Genomic DNA, 18,408 nt, shown 5'->3' with positions numbered 1-18,408 from the left:
AAGTTCCCTTTGCCTAAAATTCTGTGCCTTCTATCAGGTATAGGAAGAAATTTAAGTCCAAGAACAATGTCCTTTTCATAATCTGTTGTCTACCTAGTTTTCTAAACTCCTATCTTACCATTGCCATAATTTCCCTTCACTCCAAGCTCAAAAATGCCTTTAAGATAACACAAAATTAATGAACACATGCTAACTGCTTTGTTAATAAAAACTTGACTGACAACAATTATTTTTAAAATAAATACAATACCCTTTATGGTGTCTGTCTAGCTCTCTAGCCTCATTTCTCACTGCTGCCATAATTTCCCTTAATTTTTGCTTCTCACTCCCTTACCTTTACCTTCACTTAAAGTTCCTTAAATACAACATGATACATCATGTCATTGTGCAATTATTCTCATGCATTGGGAGGACAGAATACTCAGCATTCCTTTGTCCCTTTAGGCGATAAGGTTCATTAATGATGCTTCTGCAGGTTCATCTATAGAAACCTTGTTACAGCTTTTACTTCCTCTAAAGAGCCTAGTTGGACTCCCTTCTCAGCTCTCACCAAGGTATAGACCAACCCAGGGTCTGATTTGAGGGCCTCATTAAACCAATCAATGCAAGCTTTTGGCCCTTACTGGGAATTCCTTGTTCTTCAGGAATAATTTCAATCCCTCAGATTTCTGTCATGAATGAGATTCAAAGGGTTACCTGTACATGCAGTTTCAGGGTAGGCCCATGCTGAGGCAGTTAGTGTAGTATGCATGCAAACCAGGATATTTAAGGGCATCAGAGACCTGTTATTTGCTTAAATCTTGGGTGGCTGAACACCACTGGTCCCTCTAAGAAGTTGGAAGATGCCCACTTCTTGGGGGTTGCATAACTAAGTAGCATGCCAGAGTCTTGTGTGTTATTAACCAGACAAATTGCTTTACCAACTAAGAATGGCTATGACCACCCCCCATAGAATTGAGGAACATCTATCAGTCTGTCAGTCTTGTCCATGCCAGGGCCAAATCAGGTCTCCTGTGCTGAGTCAAATTAAGCACTGTGTGTAACATTTTTTAAAACATTACATTAGTAATTAATATGGAGCTCCCTTTTTCAGTCTCCAAAAATTTCTTCACTGCCCTTTCAGCCTCCATTAACAAATTGTCATCCTCAAAGATTTGCTAAAATCTCTCTCATGATATGGGGCAGAATATATGTGTAGTTCTCCTAGAAATTTCCTATTCATTCTTTTTAAAAATTTTTTATTTTATATTGGAATATAGTTGCTTAACAATATTGTGTTAGTTTCAGATGTACAGCAAAGTGATTCAGTTATACATATACATGTATCTGTTCTTTTTCAAATTCTTTTTCCACTTAGGTTGTTACACAGTATTGAGTAGAGTTCCCTGTGCTATACAGTAGGACCTTGCTGGTTATCCATTTTAAATAAAGCAGTGTGTACATTGCTTCCCCAGGAGTGGGATTGCAGGATCATATGGTAGTTCTATGTTTAGTTGTTTAAGGAACCTCCATACTGTTCTCCATAGTGGTGTACCAATTTACATTCCCACCAACAGTGTCGGAGGGTTCCCTTCTTTCCACACCCTCTCCAGCATTTATTGTTTGTGGATTTTTTGATGATAGCCATTCTGACTGGTGTGAGGTGATATCTCATTGTAGTTTTGATTTGCATTTCTCTAATAATTAGTGATGTTGAGCAGCTTTTCATGTGCTTCTTGGCCATCTGTATATCTTCTTTGGAGAAATGTCTATTTAGGTCTTCTGCCCATTTTTTGATTGGGTCATTTGTTCTCATGATGTTAAGCCTCATGAGCTGTTTGTAAATTTTGGGGACTAATACCTTGTCAGTCACATCACTGGCAAATATTTTCTCCCATTCTGTGGGTTGTCTTTTCATTTTGTTTATGGTTTCCTTTGCTGTGCAAAAGCTTTTGAGTTTTATTAGGTCCCATTATTTAATTTTTGTTTTTATTTCCATTACTCTGGGAGATGGATTGAAAAAGATAATGCTGCAATTTATGTCAGAGAGTGTTTTGCCTGTGTTTTCCTCTATGAGTTTTATAGTGTCTGGTCTCACATTTAGGTCTTTACTCCATTTTGAGCTTATTTTTGTGTATGGTGTTAAAGAATGTTCTAATTTCATTTTTTTAAATGTAGCTGTCCAGTTTTCCCAGCACCATTTATTGAAGAGACTTTCTTTCCACCATTGTATAGTCTTAGCTCCTTTGTCATAGATTAATTGACCATAGGTGCATGGGTTTATTTCTGGGCTTTCTATCCTGTTCCATTGATCTATATTTCTATTTTTGTGTCAGTACCGTACTGTTTTGATGACTATATCTTTGTAGTATAGTCTAAAATCAGGGCACCTGATTCTTCCAGCTCCATTTTTCTTTCTCAAGATTGCTTTGGCTATTTGGGGTCTTTTGTGTCTCCATACAAATTTTAAGATTTTTTTGTTCTAGTTCTGTGAAGAATGACATTGGTAATTTGATAGGGATTGCATTGAATCTGTAGATTGCCTTGGGTTGTATAGTCATTTTGACAATACTGATTTTCCAGTCCAAGAACATGGTATATCATTGTATCAGTTAGTGTCATTTTCGATTTCTGTCATCAGCATCTTATAGTTTTTGGAGGACAGGTCTTTCGCCTCCTTAGGTAGGTTTTTTCCTAGGTATTTTATTCCTTTTGATGTGATGGCAAATGGGATTGTTTTTTGAATTTTCCTTTCTGATCTTTTGTTGTTAGTATCTAGAACTACAACAGATTTCTGTGTATTACTTTTGTAACCTGCAACTTTACCAAATTCACTGATGAGCTCTAGTAGTTTTCTGGTAGTGTCTTTAGGATTTTCTATGTATAGTATCATGTCATCTGCAGACAGTGACAGTTTAACTTCTTCTTGTCCAATTTGGATTCCTTTTATTTCTTTTTCTTCTCTGATTACCATAGCTAGGACTTCCAGAACTATGTTGAATAAAAGTGACAAGAGTGAACATCCTTATCTTGTTCCTGATCTTAGAGGAAATGCTTTCAGCTTTTCACTGTTTAGTGATGTTAGCTGTAGGTTTGTCATATATGGCCTTTATTATGTTGAGGTATGTTCCCTCTATGCCCACTTTATGGAGAGTTTTTTTTTTTAATCATAAATGGGTACTGAATTTTGTCAAAAGCTTTTTCTGCATCTATTGAGATGATCATATGGCTTTTATTCTTCAATTTGTTGATGTGCTGTATCACACTGATTTATTTGAGGATATTGAAAACTCCTTGCACCCATGGAATAAATGCCACTTGATCATGGTGTATGACCCTTTTAATGTATTGTTGGGTTTGGATTGCTAGTATTTTGTTGAGAATTTTTGCATCTATGTTCATCAGTGATATTGGCCTATAATTTTCTTTTTCTGTGGTATCTTTGGTTTTCGTATCACAGTGATGGTGGCCTCATAGAATGAGTTTGGGAGTGTCCCTCCCTCTGCTATATTTTGGAAGAGTTTGAGAAGGATAGTTGTTAGCTCTTCTCTAAATGTTTGATAGAATTCGCCTGTGAAGCCATCAGTTCCTGGACTTTTGTCAGTTTGGAGTTTTTAAATCACAGTTACAATTCCAGTGCTTGTGGTTGGTCTGTTCATATTTTCTATTTCTTCCTGGTTCAGCCTTGGGAGATTGTACCTTCCTAATAATTTGTCCATTTCTTCCAGGTTGTCCATTTTATTGGCATATGGTTGCTTGTCGTAGTCTCTTATGAGCCTTTGTATCTGGTGTCAGTTGTTACTTCTCCCTTTTCTTTTCTAATTTTGTTGATTTGAGTCTTCTCCCTTTTTTCTTGTTGAGTCTGGCTAAAGGTTTATCAATTTTGTTTATCTTTTCAAAGAACCAGGTTTTAGTTTCATTGATATTTGTTATTGCTTTCTTTGTCTCTATTTCATTCATTTCTTCTCTCATCTTTATGATTTCTTTTGTTCTACTAACTTTAGGTTTTGTTTCTTCTTATTTCTCTAGCTGCTTTAGGTGTAAGGTTAGGTTATTTGAGATTTTTCTTGTTTCCTGAGGTAAGATTGTATTGCTATAAACTTCCCTCTTAAAACTGCTTTTGCTGCATCCCATAGGTTTTGGATCATTGTGTTTTCATTTTCATTTGTCTCTAGGTAGTTTTAATTTTCTCTTTGATTTCTTCAGTGATCCATTTGTTATTTAGTATCATATTGTTTAGCCTCCACATGTTCACGTTACTTACGGTTTTTTTCCCATAGTTAATTTTAATCTCATAGTGTTGTGGTCAGAAAAGATGCTTGATATGATTTCAATTTTCTTAAATTTACTGAGGCTGCCTTTGTGGCCCAGCATGTCGTCAGTCCTGGAGAATGTTCCATGTGCACATGAGAAGCATGTGTATTCTGCTGTTTTTGGAAGCAATGCTCTATAAATATCAATTAAGTCCATCTGGTCTAATGTGTTATTTAAGGCATGTGTTTCCTTATTGATTTTCTGTCTGTATGATCTGTCCATTGATGAAAGTGGGGTGTTAAAATCCCCCACTGTTATTGTGTTACTGTTGATTTCTCCCTTTATGGCTGTTAGTATTTGCCTTGTATATTGAGATGCTTCTATGTTGGGTGCATATATATTTACAATTTTTATATCTTCTTCTTGGATTGATCCCTTGATCATTATGTAATGTCCTTCTTTGTCTCTTATAACAGTCTTTATTTTAAAGTCTTTTTTGTCTGATATGAGTATTGCTACTTTAGCTTTCTTTTGATTTCCATTTGTATGGAATACCAGAATATCTTCTTCCATCCCCTCACTTTCAGTATGTATGTGTCCCTAGGTCTGTAATGCATATATATGGGTCTTTTTTTTTTTGTATCCATTCAGCCCGTCTTTGTCTTTTAGTTGAAGCATTTAATCCATTTACATTTAAGGTAATTTTTTTAAGGTAATTATTGATATATATGTTCCTATTGCAATTTTCTTAATTATTTTGGGTTTGTTTTTGTAGGTCTTTTTTCTTCCCTTCTTCTTTTGTTCTCTTTTCTTGTGGTTTGATTGCCATCTTTAGTGCTGTGTTTGGGTTCCTTTTTCTTTTCGTGTGTGTCTGTGTCTATTATAGTTTTTGGGTTTGCTGTTCCCATGTGGTTTTGGTATAGCAGTCTATATATGTACAAGTTTGTTTTAAGTTGCTGGTCTCTTCCCCACCTAGAGTAGTTCCTTTAGTATTTGTTGCAAAGCTGGTCTGGTGGTTCTGAATTCTCTTTAACTTTTGCTTGTCTGTAAAGCTCTTGATTTCACCATCAAAGCTGAATGAGAGCTTTGCTTGGTAAAGTATTCTTAGTTGTAGGTTCTTCCCTTTCATCACTTTAAATATATCATGCCACTGTCTTCTGACCTGCAGAGTTTCTGCTGAGAAATTAGCTGAAACCTTATGGGAGTTCCCTTGTATGTTGTCATTTTTCCCTTGCTGCTTTTAATATTTTCTCTTTGTCTTTAACTTTTGTTAATTTGATTACTATGTGTCTCAGCATGTTCCTCCTTGGGTTTATCCTGCCTGGGACTCTCTGCACTTCCTGTACTTGGGTGACTGTTTCCTTTCCCATGTTAGGGAAGTTTTTCAGCTATTATCTCTTCAAATATTTTCTCAGGTCCTTTCTCTCTTCTCCTTCTGGGACCCTTATAATGCTAATGTTGGTGCATTTAATCTTGTCCCAGAGGTCTCTTAGACTGTTTTCATTTCTTTTCATACTTTTTTCTTTATTCTGTTCTGTGACAGTGATTTCCACCACTTTATCTTCCAGGTCACTTGTCTGTTCTTCTGCCTCAGTTATTCTGCTATTTATTCCTTGTAGTGTATTTTTCATTTCAGTTATTGTATTGTTCATCTCTGTTTGTTTGTTCTTTAGTTCTTCTAGGTCTTTGTTAAACATTTCTTGCATCTTCTTGATCCTTGCCTCCATTCTTTTTCCAAGATCCTGGATCATCTTCACTATCATTATTCTTAATTCTTTTTTCTGGAAGATTGCCTATCTCTAATTCACTTACTTGTTTTTCTTGGGTTTTATCTTGTTATTTCATCTGGGACATATTCCTCTGCCATTTCATTTTGTCTAACTTTCTGTCATTGTGGTTTCCATTCCGTAGGCTGCATGATTGTAGTCTTCTTGCTGTCTGCCCTCTGGTGGATGAGACTGTCTAAGGGGCTTGTGCAGACTTCCTGATGGGAGGGACTGGTTTTGGGTAGATCTGGATCTTGTCCCTCTGGTGGGCAGGGCCACGCTCAGTAAAAATTTAATCTGCTTGTCTGATGGGTGGTGCTGTGTTCCCTCTCTTTTGGTTGTTTAGCCTGAGGCAACTCAGCACTTGAGCCTACAGGCTGTTTGGTGGGGCTGATTGTGCCCTCCGGGAGTGCTCACACCAAAGAGTACTTCCCAGAACTGCTGCTGCCAGTGTCTTTGTCCCCGCAGTGAGCCACAGCCCCCCACCCCCCCGCCCAGCTCTGCAGGAGACCCTCCAATACTAGCAGGTAGGTCTGGCCTAGTCTCATGGGGTCACTGCTTTTTTCGCCTGGGTACTGGTGAACACAGGACTTTTTGTGCGCCCTCCAAGAGTGGAGTTTCTGTTTCCCCCAGTCGTGTGGAAGTCCCACAGTCAAATCCCATTTTTCTTCCAAGCCAGATTCTCTGGGGACTCCTCTTCCCATTGCTGGACCCCCAGGCTGGGAAGCCTGACATGGGGCTTAGGCCTTTCACTCCCATGGGAGAACTTCTGTGGTATAATTGTTTTCCGTTTTGTGAGTTGTCAACCCAGCGAGTATGGGATTTGATTTTATTGCGATTGCATCCCTCCTACCATCTCGTTGTGGCTTCTTCTTTGTCTTTGGATGTAGGGTATCTTTTTTGGTAGGTTCCAGGCCCTATTCATTCTCCATATATTGTTCATATGTCACCCTTCTTGGAAATCTTTCATTGATCACATTTTCTCCCTGCTTCCACCCCACTGTCCCTGACTCTTTGATGTCACTGTATTTTGCATATCCTCAGATTTCTGTTTAATGGAATTAATTACTATATTTTGGTTTAGTATTGTTTTAAGATACACAGTACAATTTTAAGGTGAGAACAGATGGCAACAACAATGAAAACAAAAGAAACTAGAAAAAAGTATGATTAACAATTTTAAGGTAGGAATTGTTATGTAACTAATTTGACATTTGATTTCCTGAATTACTGACACATTAACTCTTTTATGTTTCATTATATGTCAACTTTGTATTTATGGGATTAATTTTTATATTTTTGGACATTAATTTTTTTCAGGTTTCTAATTTTTATTGAAACTTATTTTTTCCAGAGATTTGTTTCCTAGGTAAACATTCCTAAAGAAGTTTGTTTTCTATGTTAAAATCTATTTTTTATTCTTCTTCCTTATTAAGAGAGAATTCTCTGGGGTTGTTTTGTGTTTCTGCCCATCTTTGTTTATGACTGTCTTTTCAAGGATGATTGTATAGCAAATAGCTTTGGAAGATAGAGGTAGTGTCTTCCTCTCAAGCAGAGGGCAGGCATGCTTACTGCTGATTATGAAAGATTCGGGTTCCCTAAACTCACAGGTTTTCTTCTGAAACAAAGCCCATTGCTTTGTACAAGTATCCATTTTGCTCCATCTGCCTTGCCTTCATTAGGATTTGAGGGCAAGGAGGACAGAAGCAAGCATGCTGACGCTCATGCTCTGTATTACTGTATGAGGAATAAGGTCCTTTGTTTCTGTATCAGGAATCTCATGTCTTTTGCCAGCATCAGAGAAACTGTGGCAGGTTAACTTGTTAGCTTGAGGTAGATAAAAATCTCAGACTCTTCATAGTTCTTACATCTATATATCCTTAACTTGTAGACATTTTTTTAAAAATATTTTTTGCTCCCAGAGGCCCCAGAATTACATATGATAGCCTCCCCAAAATAGCACTCTGGTTTCTGTCAATTTAATTTGTTTTCTGTTAAATTCACCAGTTTATTATTGAGATGCAAACATAAGAACAAGTTTAACATGTCCATACACACTCTAAAACATCTTCGTTTTTCTAGATTGCTAGATTTTCTAAATTGCTAGATTTTAATTTTGAGTGTTTTTTTTCTGTCATTAACGTTTGACATATGTTTTTTCTTTAACTTTTATAGTGTGATATCTATCTATCTGTCTGTCTATCATGTGGTAGAAAACACATAATGTTAAATTTACCATCTTAACCATTTTTAAGTGTTGATATAAGTATATTTTAAATGCATAATGAACGTTAGTAGTTTTTAGAATATTTGTATATTTTTAAAATGTACTAGAAGTTCATTATTCTGAGTAACATTATATTTAGATAAAACAAATTATTAAAATTGTTTCAAGAAAAAAAATTTAAAAAGCCCTCATTATAAATAGTCTTTATTCTCTTGCAGATACTGAGACAGTATAACACAGTGATTATGAGCATGATCTCTGGTGGCAGGGTTTGTGAGAATATTTTCTTGCTTTGTCACTGACCTTGTGAAATTTATTTGAACTCTTTATGCCTTAGTAATATAGAGATCATAATAGAACATACCTCAAAACATTATTATGAATACTGAATGAATCAGTACATGTAAAATAATTTAAATAGCTTCTGGAACATGGAAAGGACTCAGTAAGTCTTGTTATTATTATTGACAATTAAAAACTACATAGGTATAACTCAGACACTAGTAGTTTATATAAAATTTGAGAAACTATAATCAAGAGTGAAAGATACACCCTAAAAACATATGAGTTTTAAAAATCCAGTCTGATAAACTTTGTATTTAACAGTGGTATTAATCCATTTATAGTTAATGTGATTACTGATATATTTGTGCGTATATGAACCATATTATTTCATATATTCTATCAGCCCACTTGTTTTAGCATTTTTTCTTACCTCACCTTCTTTATTGAATTAATCAAATATTTTATATTTTTCCATTTCATCTACCTCTATTACATTTTTCTTATGCATCGTTTTACTATTCTTTTAGTAGTTACCATAAAAATTATAATATACATCCTTTACTTTTTGCAGTCCAATTAAAAGGATTACTTTTACCACTTTCCCAATAATGCTAACTTAGAACATTTTAACTCTGTTTTGCTATCTCCTATTTTTGTTTAATTATTGTCATATATTTTAAGTTTCCTTATATTTAAATTCTTTGAATATTATTGTTTCATATAGTCAATATTTCCTCACACATTTAACCTTTCTGTTGTGCTTCATTTCTTTCTGCATTTCCATATGGAATCATTTTTCCTCTGCCTGAAAAACTCCCTATGTCATTTTTTATTTTGGGGACAAAGATTTCTATGTTGGTAATTATTTTCTTTCAGCACTTTAAACATGTTATTCCATTGCTTTAGGCCTTATGTGATTTCTATTGAGAAGTAAGTTGTCATACTTATTGTTTCTCTTTTGAAAGCAATTATTATTATTATTGTTTGGTCTTTGTATTTTATATGTCAAGAGTGTGGTTTTCTTTTTTTAAATTAATTTTTATTCATTCAACATTGCTTTACAATGTTGTGCTAGTTTCTGCTTTACAGCAAAGTGAATCAGCTATACGTATACATATATCCCCTCTTTTTTCGATTTCCTTCCCATTTAGGTCATCATAGAGCATTGAGTAGAGTTCCCTGTGCTATACAGTATGTTCTCAGTTATCTATTTTATACATAGTAGTGTATATATGTCAATCCCAATGTCCTAATTCACCCCACCCCCCCCTTTCCCTGCTTGGTGTCCATATGTTTGTTCTCTACGTCCATGTCTCTATTTCTGCTTTGCAAATAAGTTCATGTTTACCATTTTTCTAGATTCCACATATAAGTGATATTATACAATATTTATTTTTCTCTTTCTGACTTACTTCACTCTGTATGACAGTCTCTAGGTGCATCCATGTCCCTGCAAACGGCACAATTTTGTTCCTTTTTATGGCTGAGTAATATTCCATTGTATATATGTACCACACCTTCTTTATCCATTCCTCTGTTGATAGACATTTAGGTTGCTTCCATGTCCTGGCTATTGTAAATAGTGCTGCAATGAACATTGGATTGGGGTGCATGTATATTTTCAAATTATGGTTTTCTCTGGGTATATGCCCAGGAGTAGGATTGCTGGGTGATATGGTATGTTTACTTGCTTGAGGTTTGCAGAGCCTTTGAATCTCTGGATTGATGTCTTTCATCAATTTTAAACAGTTCTTGACTATTATATGTTCATATATTTCTTCTGTTACATTCTTTCCTGCTTGTCTTTCTGGGACGCTAATAAATATATATGTTACACCTATGCCGCATACCCCCAGCATGTCTTATAAGCCCTCTGTATTATGCCTCCTTTTTCTCTTTGTGCTTCAGGTAGGTATTTTCTACAGAGCTATCTTTGAATTCACAAAATTTTTTTTTCAACTGTTGCAAATGCTTTTAAATCATTCTATTGAGTTCTTAATTTCAGATATTCTGTTTTTCAGTTCTAGAGTGGCTATTTAATTATTTCTTACGATTTCACTTTTCAGGAGGAAGTCTCCATGATTTCAAGCATTTTTTTTTCAAAAATTTTCCCCCTATGTTTTCTTGAACAAATTAATCATAGTTATTTTAAAGTTCTGTCTGCTAACTCCAATATCTGGATCACCTATGGGTCTGTTGTTATTTTCTGTGATTTTTTCTCTTGATATTTGATCATGCATGTCTGTCTTTTGGCATGTCCCATAATTTTTAATAGAGTGCTAGATATTATATATAATAGAGACTTTAATGGTGTTATCTTCTGCTAGAGAGATTTCATACTTTTTTCTGCAAAGCAGGTAGAAGTCAAAGGAGATCACCTTAATTTAATCATGGCTGTGGCTATTACACTTTTTCTAGGGCTTAGTTTACCTCTTTTTTGTTCATTTTTATAAAGTATTGTTCTCTGGGAATTTCAACTGTGAGCCTGACATGTTTAACCATCCCCACCCCCGTGTTCTGAACTGTAATCTTTAATGACTCTGTGTTTCAGAATTTTAACTTAGAGTTTTATTGTCACCTTGCTCCTCACCCCTTTGCAAACATCTTGATAGGGAAACAGATCATGTATTTTGAGGCTCCTTAAATCTGCAGTTTTGTTATGTGGCCCAACAAGACCACAACAAGCTTATTTTCCAGCTCCTTAATGGCAACCCTCTGCCAGGTCTAAACCCAGATTCTTTCTCTGTTGCCTGTTTATCAGCAAATGTTACAGGAAAAAAGCATCTGCAGATTGATCGGTAAACTTTCAGAGGTTCTATCCTCTTCAGAATCTTAGCCCCCCCTTGTCTGTACTGGCAGTTCATAGAGTTGGAAGCATTCATAGCCCTATGAAGACTTTAAAAATAGCATTTTGTTGTATTTTGTCTGGATTTATAACAAATAAATCATATTTATAACAAATAAAAAATCTGGATTTTGTTATATTTTATATGGATTTATTTGGAAAAAATGTGGTCTTCTGCAAACTACTCATTCCCTCTAAAGCCAAAGTCATTTCTTGAGCTTGTTAATTTCTATCCTAAACAGTAAAAATTGCAAAATGCTTTTGAACTTATTTCATAATTTCTAATACCACATACATGATAATAATAAAATTATTATGAAAGTAAATTATTTTTCAGCTTCAATAAATTTAAAAATCACATGAAGTAATAATGATGGCTCAGATGCTCTATATTTGAAGGATTTCACATTTCTACATGATGTGAAACCGTGATTTTTCTGTTTGTGAAAGTGATAGAATCTACCTATTTTCTTTTGAGTGGCTTTGTAGGAATAAAACATGAGGAAAAGAGAAGCACCAACTTCAGCATTTAGGGTAGTGAAGCATATAGTTTCAAAGATACAGTATGTGAGAGATGATTTTTTTAGTAGATCAGTGTTCCTGAAAAAAAAGAACAAAGAAATACTTAGCTATTCTTCTAGGTGTTAAATCCTGAAGTATTAAATATGAATATCAAATTCTGAAATAAAAACAGTGAAGTGTATAAAAATGGGAAAATAAATCCTCATGCTTCTTGTATATACAAAGAATGTTACTACTGGTTATATGGTTTAAATTATTAAATGAATACAAATGGCTAAATTGTATAATAAATCAGAAGGAATATAATATCACAAGGATTAATAATTGCTAATTAAAATTTTAGATTATCAGCTTCCTCTAGCCTATTAATTTGCATCTTCACTGCATATAAGGAATTACGATGTTTAAGAGAGTGTGGATCATTTTGCTTAGAAAATTTATTAATCCAGGATTGCCATATAATCAATTTAAATAGTTACTGTTAATATATTTCTATTTCATGTATTAATAATTAGTTATTAACAAATAATACTGTATAATTGACCAAATATCTTATATATTTTTGATATTACAACCTGCTAGTTATGAATCAGGACAAGAATTTGTTCTGAATTTGATATTCAGTATATCTGAAGTATAGCTGATAACTTGCCCCTAATATGTTTAAATAATGTATGCAGATCCATCTTACTTTCATAGAGGTTCATGTAATCAACCCTTTTCCCATTTTAATATCTCATTGATTTAATGTCTTTTACTATATTCCATTTAAAAGTTTTTTAAAGTAAATATATGTATATCTCTATTTAGTGACAGAGCCATATTAATAAGCTTATTGCAAATGTATTAATCATGACCTTTGTATTGATAAAAATAAAATAAATGATATACTTCTTCTTTCAAAATATTTTTTTGGAATTCACAGGTCTGTGGAATTTCTGATGAACTACCTAACTTGGCTAACCGATATGCTGCTTTCTCGTCAAGAACAGAAAGAACTACTAAAGTATCAGATATGGTAAGAAGGCTTTTCTATGACCAAATGTATTTGTAATCTAGGAATCATGGAGGAGACTGAATAACATAAACATTATATTAGGACCTGAGACAGGTACCTGGTAGCCTGCCATAATATCTTCAGCTAGTATGATACTTCCATATTTTTAAAGTTCAATGAAATTCTTGAAGCTAAGCAGAAGTCTAGCATTTCTCTGTGAGAAAAATATTATGTGGAACATCTCCTTAAGGGTCAGAGAGCGTTCATTAGGCCATATAGACAAACTCAACTTGTGTTGTATATGAAGTGGTTTGTTTACTTTAGGTTCAACTCAGTTTCCTCATAAGTGCAAATATTTTCCCTTTTCAGTTTGAATCTATCTTGAGACTTAAGACTTTTCAGTGACATTTTTTTATCCCTGTTAATCTGTATTTTAAATTGTGTTGATAAGAATTTTGCTACCTCAATTTCCATTTTTTATAAATAACTAATATTGAATAAATTGAAATAAGTAAAGCATGTGAAATTTAAAACTGTATACTTAACTATTTTATTCAGATTAAACTTATTAAAAGATCAAAGTAAAATTTAAAGATAAAAGGTTAGACTTATATGTACAGGTATTGTTAAAATAATTTTTTATAGAAATTGGACTGTTATTATAAGATATTATTAGTAACAAATGACCAAAACAGGATCATTAACCAGGTCTTAAAATGTAGCCAGTCAACTGAGAAGCAGAATTGCTGAACTAAAATTCTACTAGGTACACAATGCCAAGAGTTCATTTACAGTGTTTTCAATGGTGAAGTAAATGGTACAAGATTAGGAAGAACTCATGTAAATAAAGTACAAATGCAGTGCTAGTTAAGTTAATACAGCTGTGAATGTCTAGGAAATCATAGGAATTAGATTAATTTGATGAGAGTCATTAAGGAAGGGACTTATTTTTTTTCTGAGACATTAATTGACTGAATCTGAGAGATGGAGTCAAAATTAGCATCAGGCTCTATGAGACTTTGTAGCTATAAGTTCAAAAGACAGTTTAGAATCATCTAGCAGTGTCTTGACATTTAAGAGATTCTCATAATTGTTAAATAAATGTGTTGTTTTAGTAGATTATTTATTCATCTTGAGGAATTTTAGGGTTGTGTTGTGTTTCTCAAGTGAATCATTGTCATACACACCTTTGGATCCATTGTGAAGTATGTCATAAGTAATTTATTACTAATATAACGCTTTTTAGCTTAGGAATATTTAGAATGGATTTGTAGTTATTTCTCTTGTAACATAGTAGCTACTAGGAAAAAACAATGCAAATTTCTGAAGGTACCCATAGGAATGCACATGTATAAGTTACACTTTATGTTTGTAGTGAAAAAAGATGATAGAGATCTGTTCTAAAAGAAGATGAGTTGCCTACCAATTGTTTTTACCTAACTTACATTTTCCTCTTTTATCTTTGTCTCTCACTGCATCTGGAAATTCCTTTTTATTATTTATTTATTTATTTATTATAATTTTTATTGGGGTATAGTTGATTTACAATGTTGTGTTAGTTTCAGGTGTACAGCAAAGTGAGTCTGTTATACATATAGGTATATCCACTCTTTTTTAGATTCTTTTCCCATATAGGCCATTACAGAGTATTGAGTAGAGTTCCCTGTGCTATACAGTAGGTTCTTATTAGTTATCTATTTTATATATAGTAGTGTGTATGTGTCAATCCCAATCTTCCAATTTGTCCCTCCCCCCCCCCCCCACATACCCTCTGGTAACCATAAGTTTATTTTTTACATCTGTAACTCTATTTCTGCTTTGTAGATAAGTTCATTTATAGCCTTTTTTTAGATTCCACATATAAACAATATCATATGATATTTGTCTTTCTCTGTCTGACTTCACTTAGTATGATAATATCTAGGTCCATCCATGTTGCTGCAAATGGCCTTATTTCACTCTTTTATTGGCTGAGTAATATTCCATTGTATGTATGTACCACATCTTCTTTATCCATTCCTCTGTCGATGGACATTTAGGTTGCTTCCATGTCTTGGCTGTTGTGAATAGAGGTGCAGTAAACATTGGGGTGCATGTATCTTTTTGGATTATGGTTTTCTCTGGATGTATGCCCAGTAGTGGGATTCCTGGATCATATGGTAGCTCTATGTTTAGTTGTTTAAGGAACCTCCATACTGTTCTCCATAGTGGCTGTACCAGTTTACATTCCCACCAAAAGTGTAGGAGGGTTCCCTTTTCTCCACACCCTCTCCAGCATTTATTGTTTGTAGATTTTTTGATAGCATTGTCTTTTTTTCCCCTCAAGAAACACTTGCATTGAAAAGAATTGGTTGGGACTCAGCTAACCCAAGAAGAGAAATAGTTTAGTCCCATAGAATTCTTTGGTTTTTGAATCCCTTCTATAAATGAGAATACCCTTCAAACATGTGGGTGTATGATATGTATCTAGTGAAAAATTCAAATTATTGATCTCAAACTTTTAAAATAATGGAATTAATTTTATAATTTTCACATCAAATAAAAATATTAGAAAATTTACCTCCTATATATTTACATTTTATGTATATGGATATGCTGCAATCTTGAAGATGGGCATATAGTTTAATTTTCAACATGTTACATAAAAGTTTTACATAAAAATATTTAAAAATCCAGACTTCTGGTTTCATGTGAAAGACAGAGCATATATATACATCTCCTTTCTTTTTACAAGGTCCCAATGAAATAACTTTTTTTAAAACTATGATATAAGCATTAGTTGAATATAAAAAGACAAAGAGATTGAAAATATTAATGGAGGCTAGACACAAGCCAAACATCTGATTATTAGGCATTCCAGGAGCAGAATGCTAGGATGGTAGTTGGGAGTATTTGATGTAAAAAACAGTAAGTTATCTTGAACGGAAAAAACACGTCTTCAGTTAGAAGAGCTCAACAAAATACCATAGAGGACAAATTTTCAAAGACATGTATTCTTCTCACATTCTTTTGCGTTTTCAGAAGACTAGAAATAAAATACCCTTGAAGCTTCCACAGAGAAAAGTAACTGGGTCACCTACAATGGGATGAGAAACATACTGATATCAACACTTTCTCAGCAGCATTAGAGACATTTCAGAACTAGGAAATGGTGGGATAATATTTTCTAAAATTTCTAAGAGGAAATAATTTTGGATAAAGAATTCTGCCTCTACCCAAAATTTCAATTAAATGAATCAAGAAAATAATTTTCTGACATGCAAGAGCTTGGAAAATTTAGTACCTTCACAACCCCATATGTGAAGATGCTCTAGCAAAAAAAAAAAAAAAAAAAAAGGAAATAAGAGAAAGGTGACATAAACATATAAACATAGAGAAGAATAGAAACTCAGCATTTCTGGATGAAGTAGAGAAAAGTGGAAACAAATTAATAAAGAAGACATTTTTAGTTCATGCTTGGGACGTTCTTCAAGAGTCTGGGGTTTTGTGACCACAGCATTTTATTTACTTCTCTATGTGTTTGGCTGCACTAGTTGGTTCACTGGGGAATCATCATGATATTCTAAATGTTGTTTTCATATTGTTGATTTGAAATCAATCTATACACATTGCAGAAGATTTAATTATAGTACAACAATATAAATATTAGAAATCTTAATATCATTAATAAAATAATAAAATCAAGAGGTGAAAGGTAGGAGGCAGTGAAATATGGCAGATCTCTTATTTCATAGTGCAGAGTTAACAGGTATTGTCAAAAATTGACAAATTACAGTATAAGTCCTTATATTAAATTTGTAATGGTAAATACAAAAAAACCCCACACACCTCAAACTGAAAAAACCCAGTTACTATTAAAATGAATTATTTCTGGGAATGGAACCAGGGAGAGGTCAAGGAGGACAATTTTACCATTTATTTTAGATACTTGTATATGATTTGATTTTTATTCATGATGTGAAGATATTATTTTAAAATAAAAGTAAAAATAATACTCCTGAGTTTATGAGGAGCACGCATTTGGAATGTCATTATGATATACCAGTGCCTGTACTGACTCATTCTCTGCAAACAACCAAAATTCTAGATAAAATAGAAGCAAAACATATTCACGACCGCTTCCATGATTTAGAAAGAGAGGAGTACACAGGCTAAGTTAAGGAGGGGCCCAGAGTGGCAAGTAGAGCACTGAAGCCAACTCTTACCCTGAGGACATTTGCCAAACTAGGTGACCTTGAGTTTTAATTTGTATAGCCTCAGAGACCTCCAGAGAAAGAGAGCCTAAGACTCTCTCACAGTGATTAGTCTCAAAAAGATTCTTAATACAGTTAAGACTCCAGAGGGCAACCTAGGCAGGTTAGGAGTGAAATGCAAATAAATCTCCCCTTCATACACACCAAAGGACTTTAAGGAAGATTGTTAGTGTTGAACTTTTTGGTGTTGAATGTGTGTTAGGGGAATCACCCCTGAGATCCTGTTACATTTCGCCTTCATTTAATGGGGTGAATTGTTAACACAAAATACCTGTCTGTTACAGATATTAATGAAATTAATTTTATTAATAAAAATAAGAGCTAATGCTTATAATGTGCCTGTTCTATGCCAGGGACCATTTCAAATGTATATTAACTCATCTGAGTACTGTAATAATGGCCATCTTTAAAAATGTGGAAACTGAGTTTAAAGTCTTTAAATGGCAGTCAGAATTCACACTGAGGCAGTCCATCAATAGAATCCACTCTTTTAAGGGTCTTTCTGTGTTACTCCCCTCTGGGTTGAAGAATTAGGCTTAACTAAAATAAATATGACAATATAGTAAATGATTTTTGTGATTTAAAGCAAAAGAGATATGACTGTAAAGATCTCAGACATTATTATAAGGGATAGAACTTTTTTTTTTGAAATGCAATTTCTGTTTAGCAGAAACTGATGAGGATTCAGCATCGTGAAACAGTAGTGAAGTTAATAACTTTCCTCTAGTTATTGAGACCAAAAATTAACTAATGACTATTTAGTGGAAAAATCACTGGAAGAATTTGATGTACTTTCTTATATTGAGGCATGGCTCAGAAAGGGGCATCATTTGATTAGTGACAATTGGTCTCAAAGAATATAACAAAAAATTATACTAACATTTTATAAAAATTAACAAATGACTTGAAATATATTAGAATTATTTGCTGAACAGTTGCACTACAACTTTTTTTTTTTAAATTAATTAATTAATTTATTTTTGGCTGTGTTGGGTCTTCGTTTCTGTGCGAGGGCTTTCTCTAGTTGCGGCAAGCGGGGGCCACTCTTCATCGCGGTGCGTGGGCCTCTCACTATCGCGGCCTCTCTTGTTGCGGAGCACAGGCTCCAGACGCGCAGGCTCAGTAGTTGTGGCTCACGGGCTTAGTTGCTCCGCGGCATGTGGGATCTTCCCAGACCAGGGCTCGAACCCGTGTCCCCTGCATTGGCAGGCAGATTCTCAACCACTGCGCCACCAGGGAAGCCCCTGCACTACAACTTTTATCACTTGATATATAGTTTT

General features: G+C 34.2%; 1 protein-coding gene across 1 annotated transcript in view; it reads left to right on the top strand.

Moving 5' to 3' along the window:
• Positions 1-18,408, top strand: part of STPG2 (sperm tail PG-rich repeat containing 2) — a 351,046-nt gene that overhangs the window by 137,148 nt on the left and 195,490 nt on the right. The window contains exon 8 of the mRNA XM_007184172.2: positions 12,787-12,896. Coding sequence (XP_007184234.2) covers positions 12,787-12,896 — 110 coding nt within the window. The remainder of the gene's footprint in view (positions 1-12,786; positions 12,897-18,408) is intronic.

The sequence above is a fragment of the Balaenoptera acutorostrata genome, chromosome 5 (genome assembly GCF_949987535.1).
Source record: "Balaenoptera acutorostrata chromosome 5, mBalAcu1.1, whole genome shotgun sequence".
In the NCBI taxonomy this organism is placed as follows: Eukaryota; Metazoa; Chordata; class Mammalia; order Artiodactyla; family Balaenopteridae; genus Balaenoptera; species Balaenoptera acutorostrata.
This window is presented reverse-complemented; position numbering and strand designations above follow the sequence as displayed.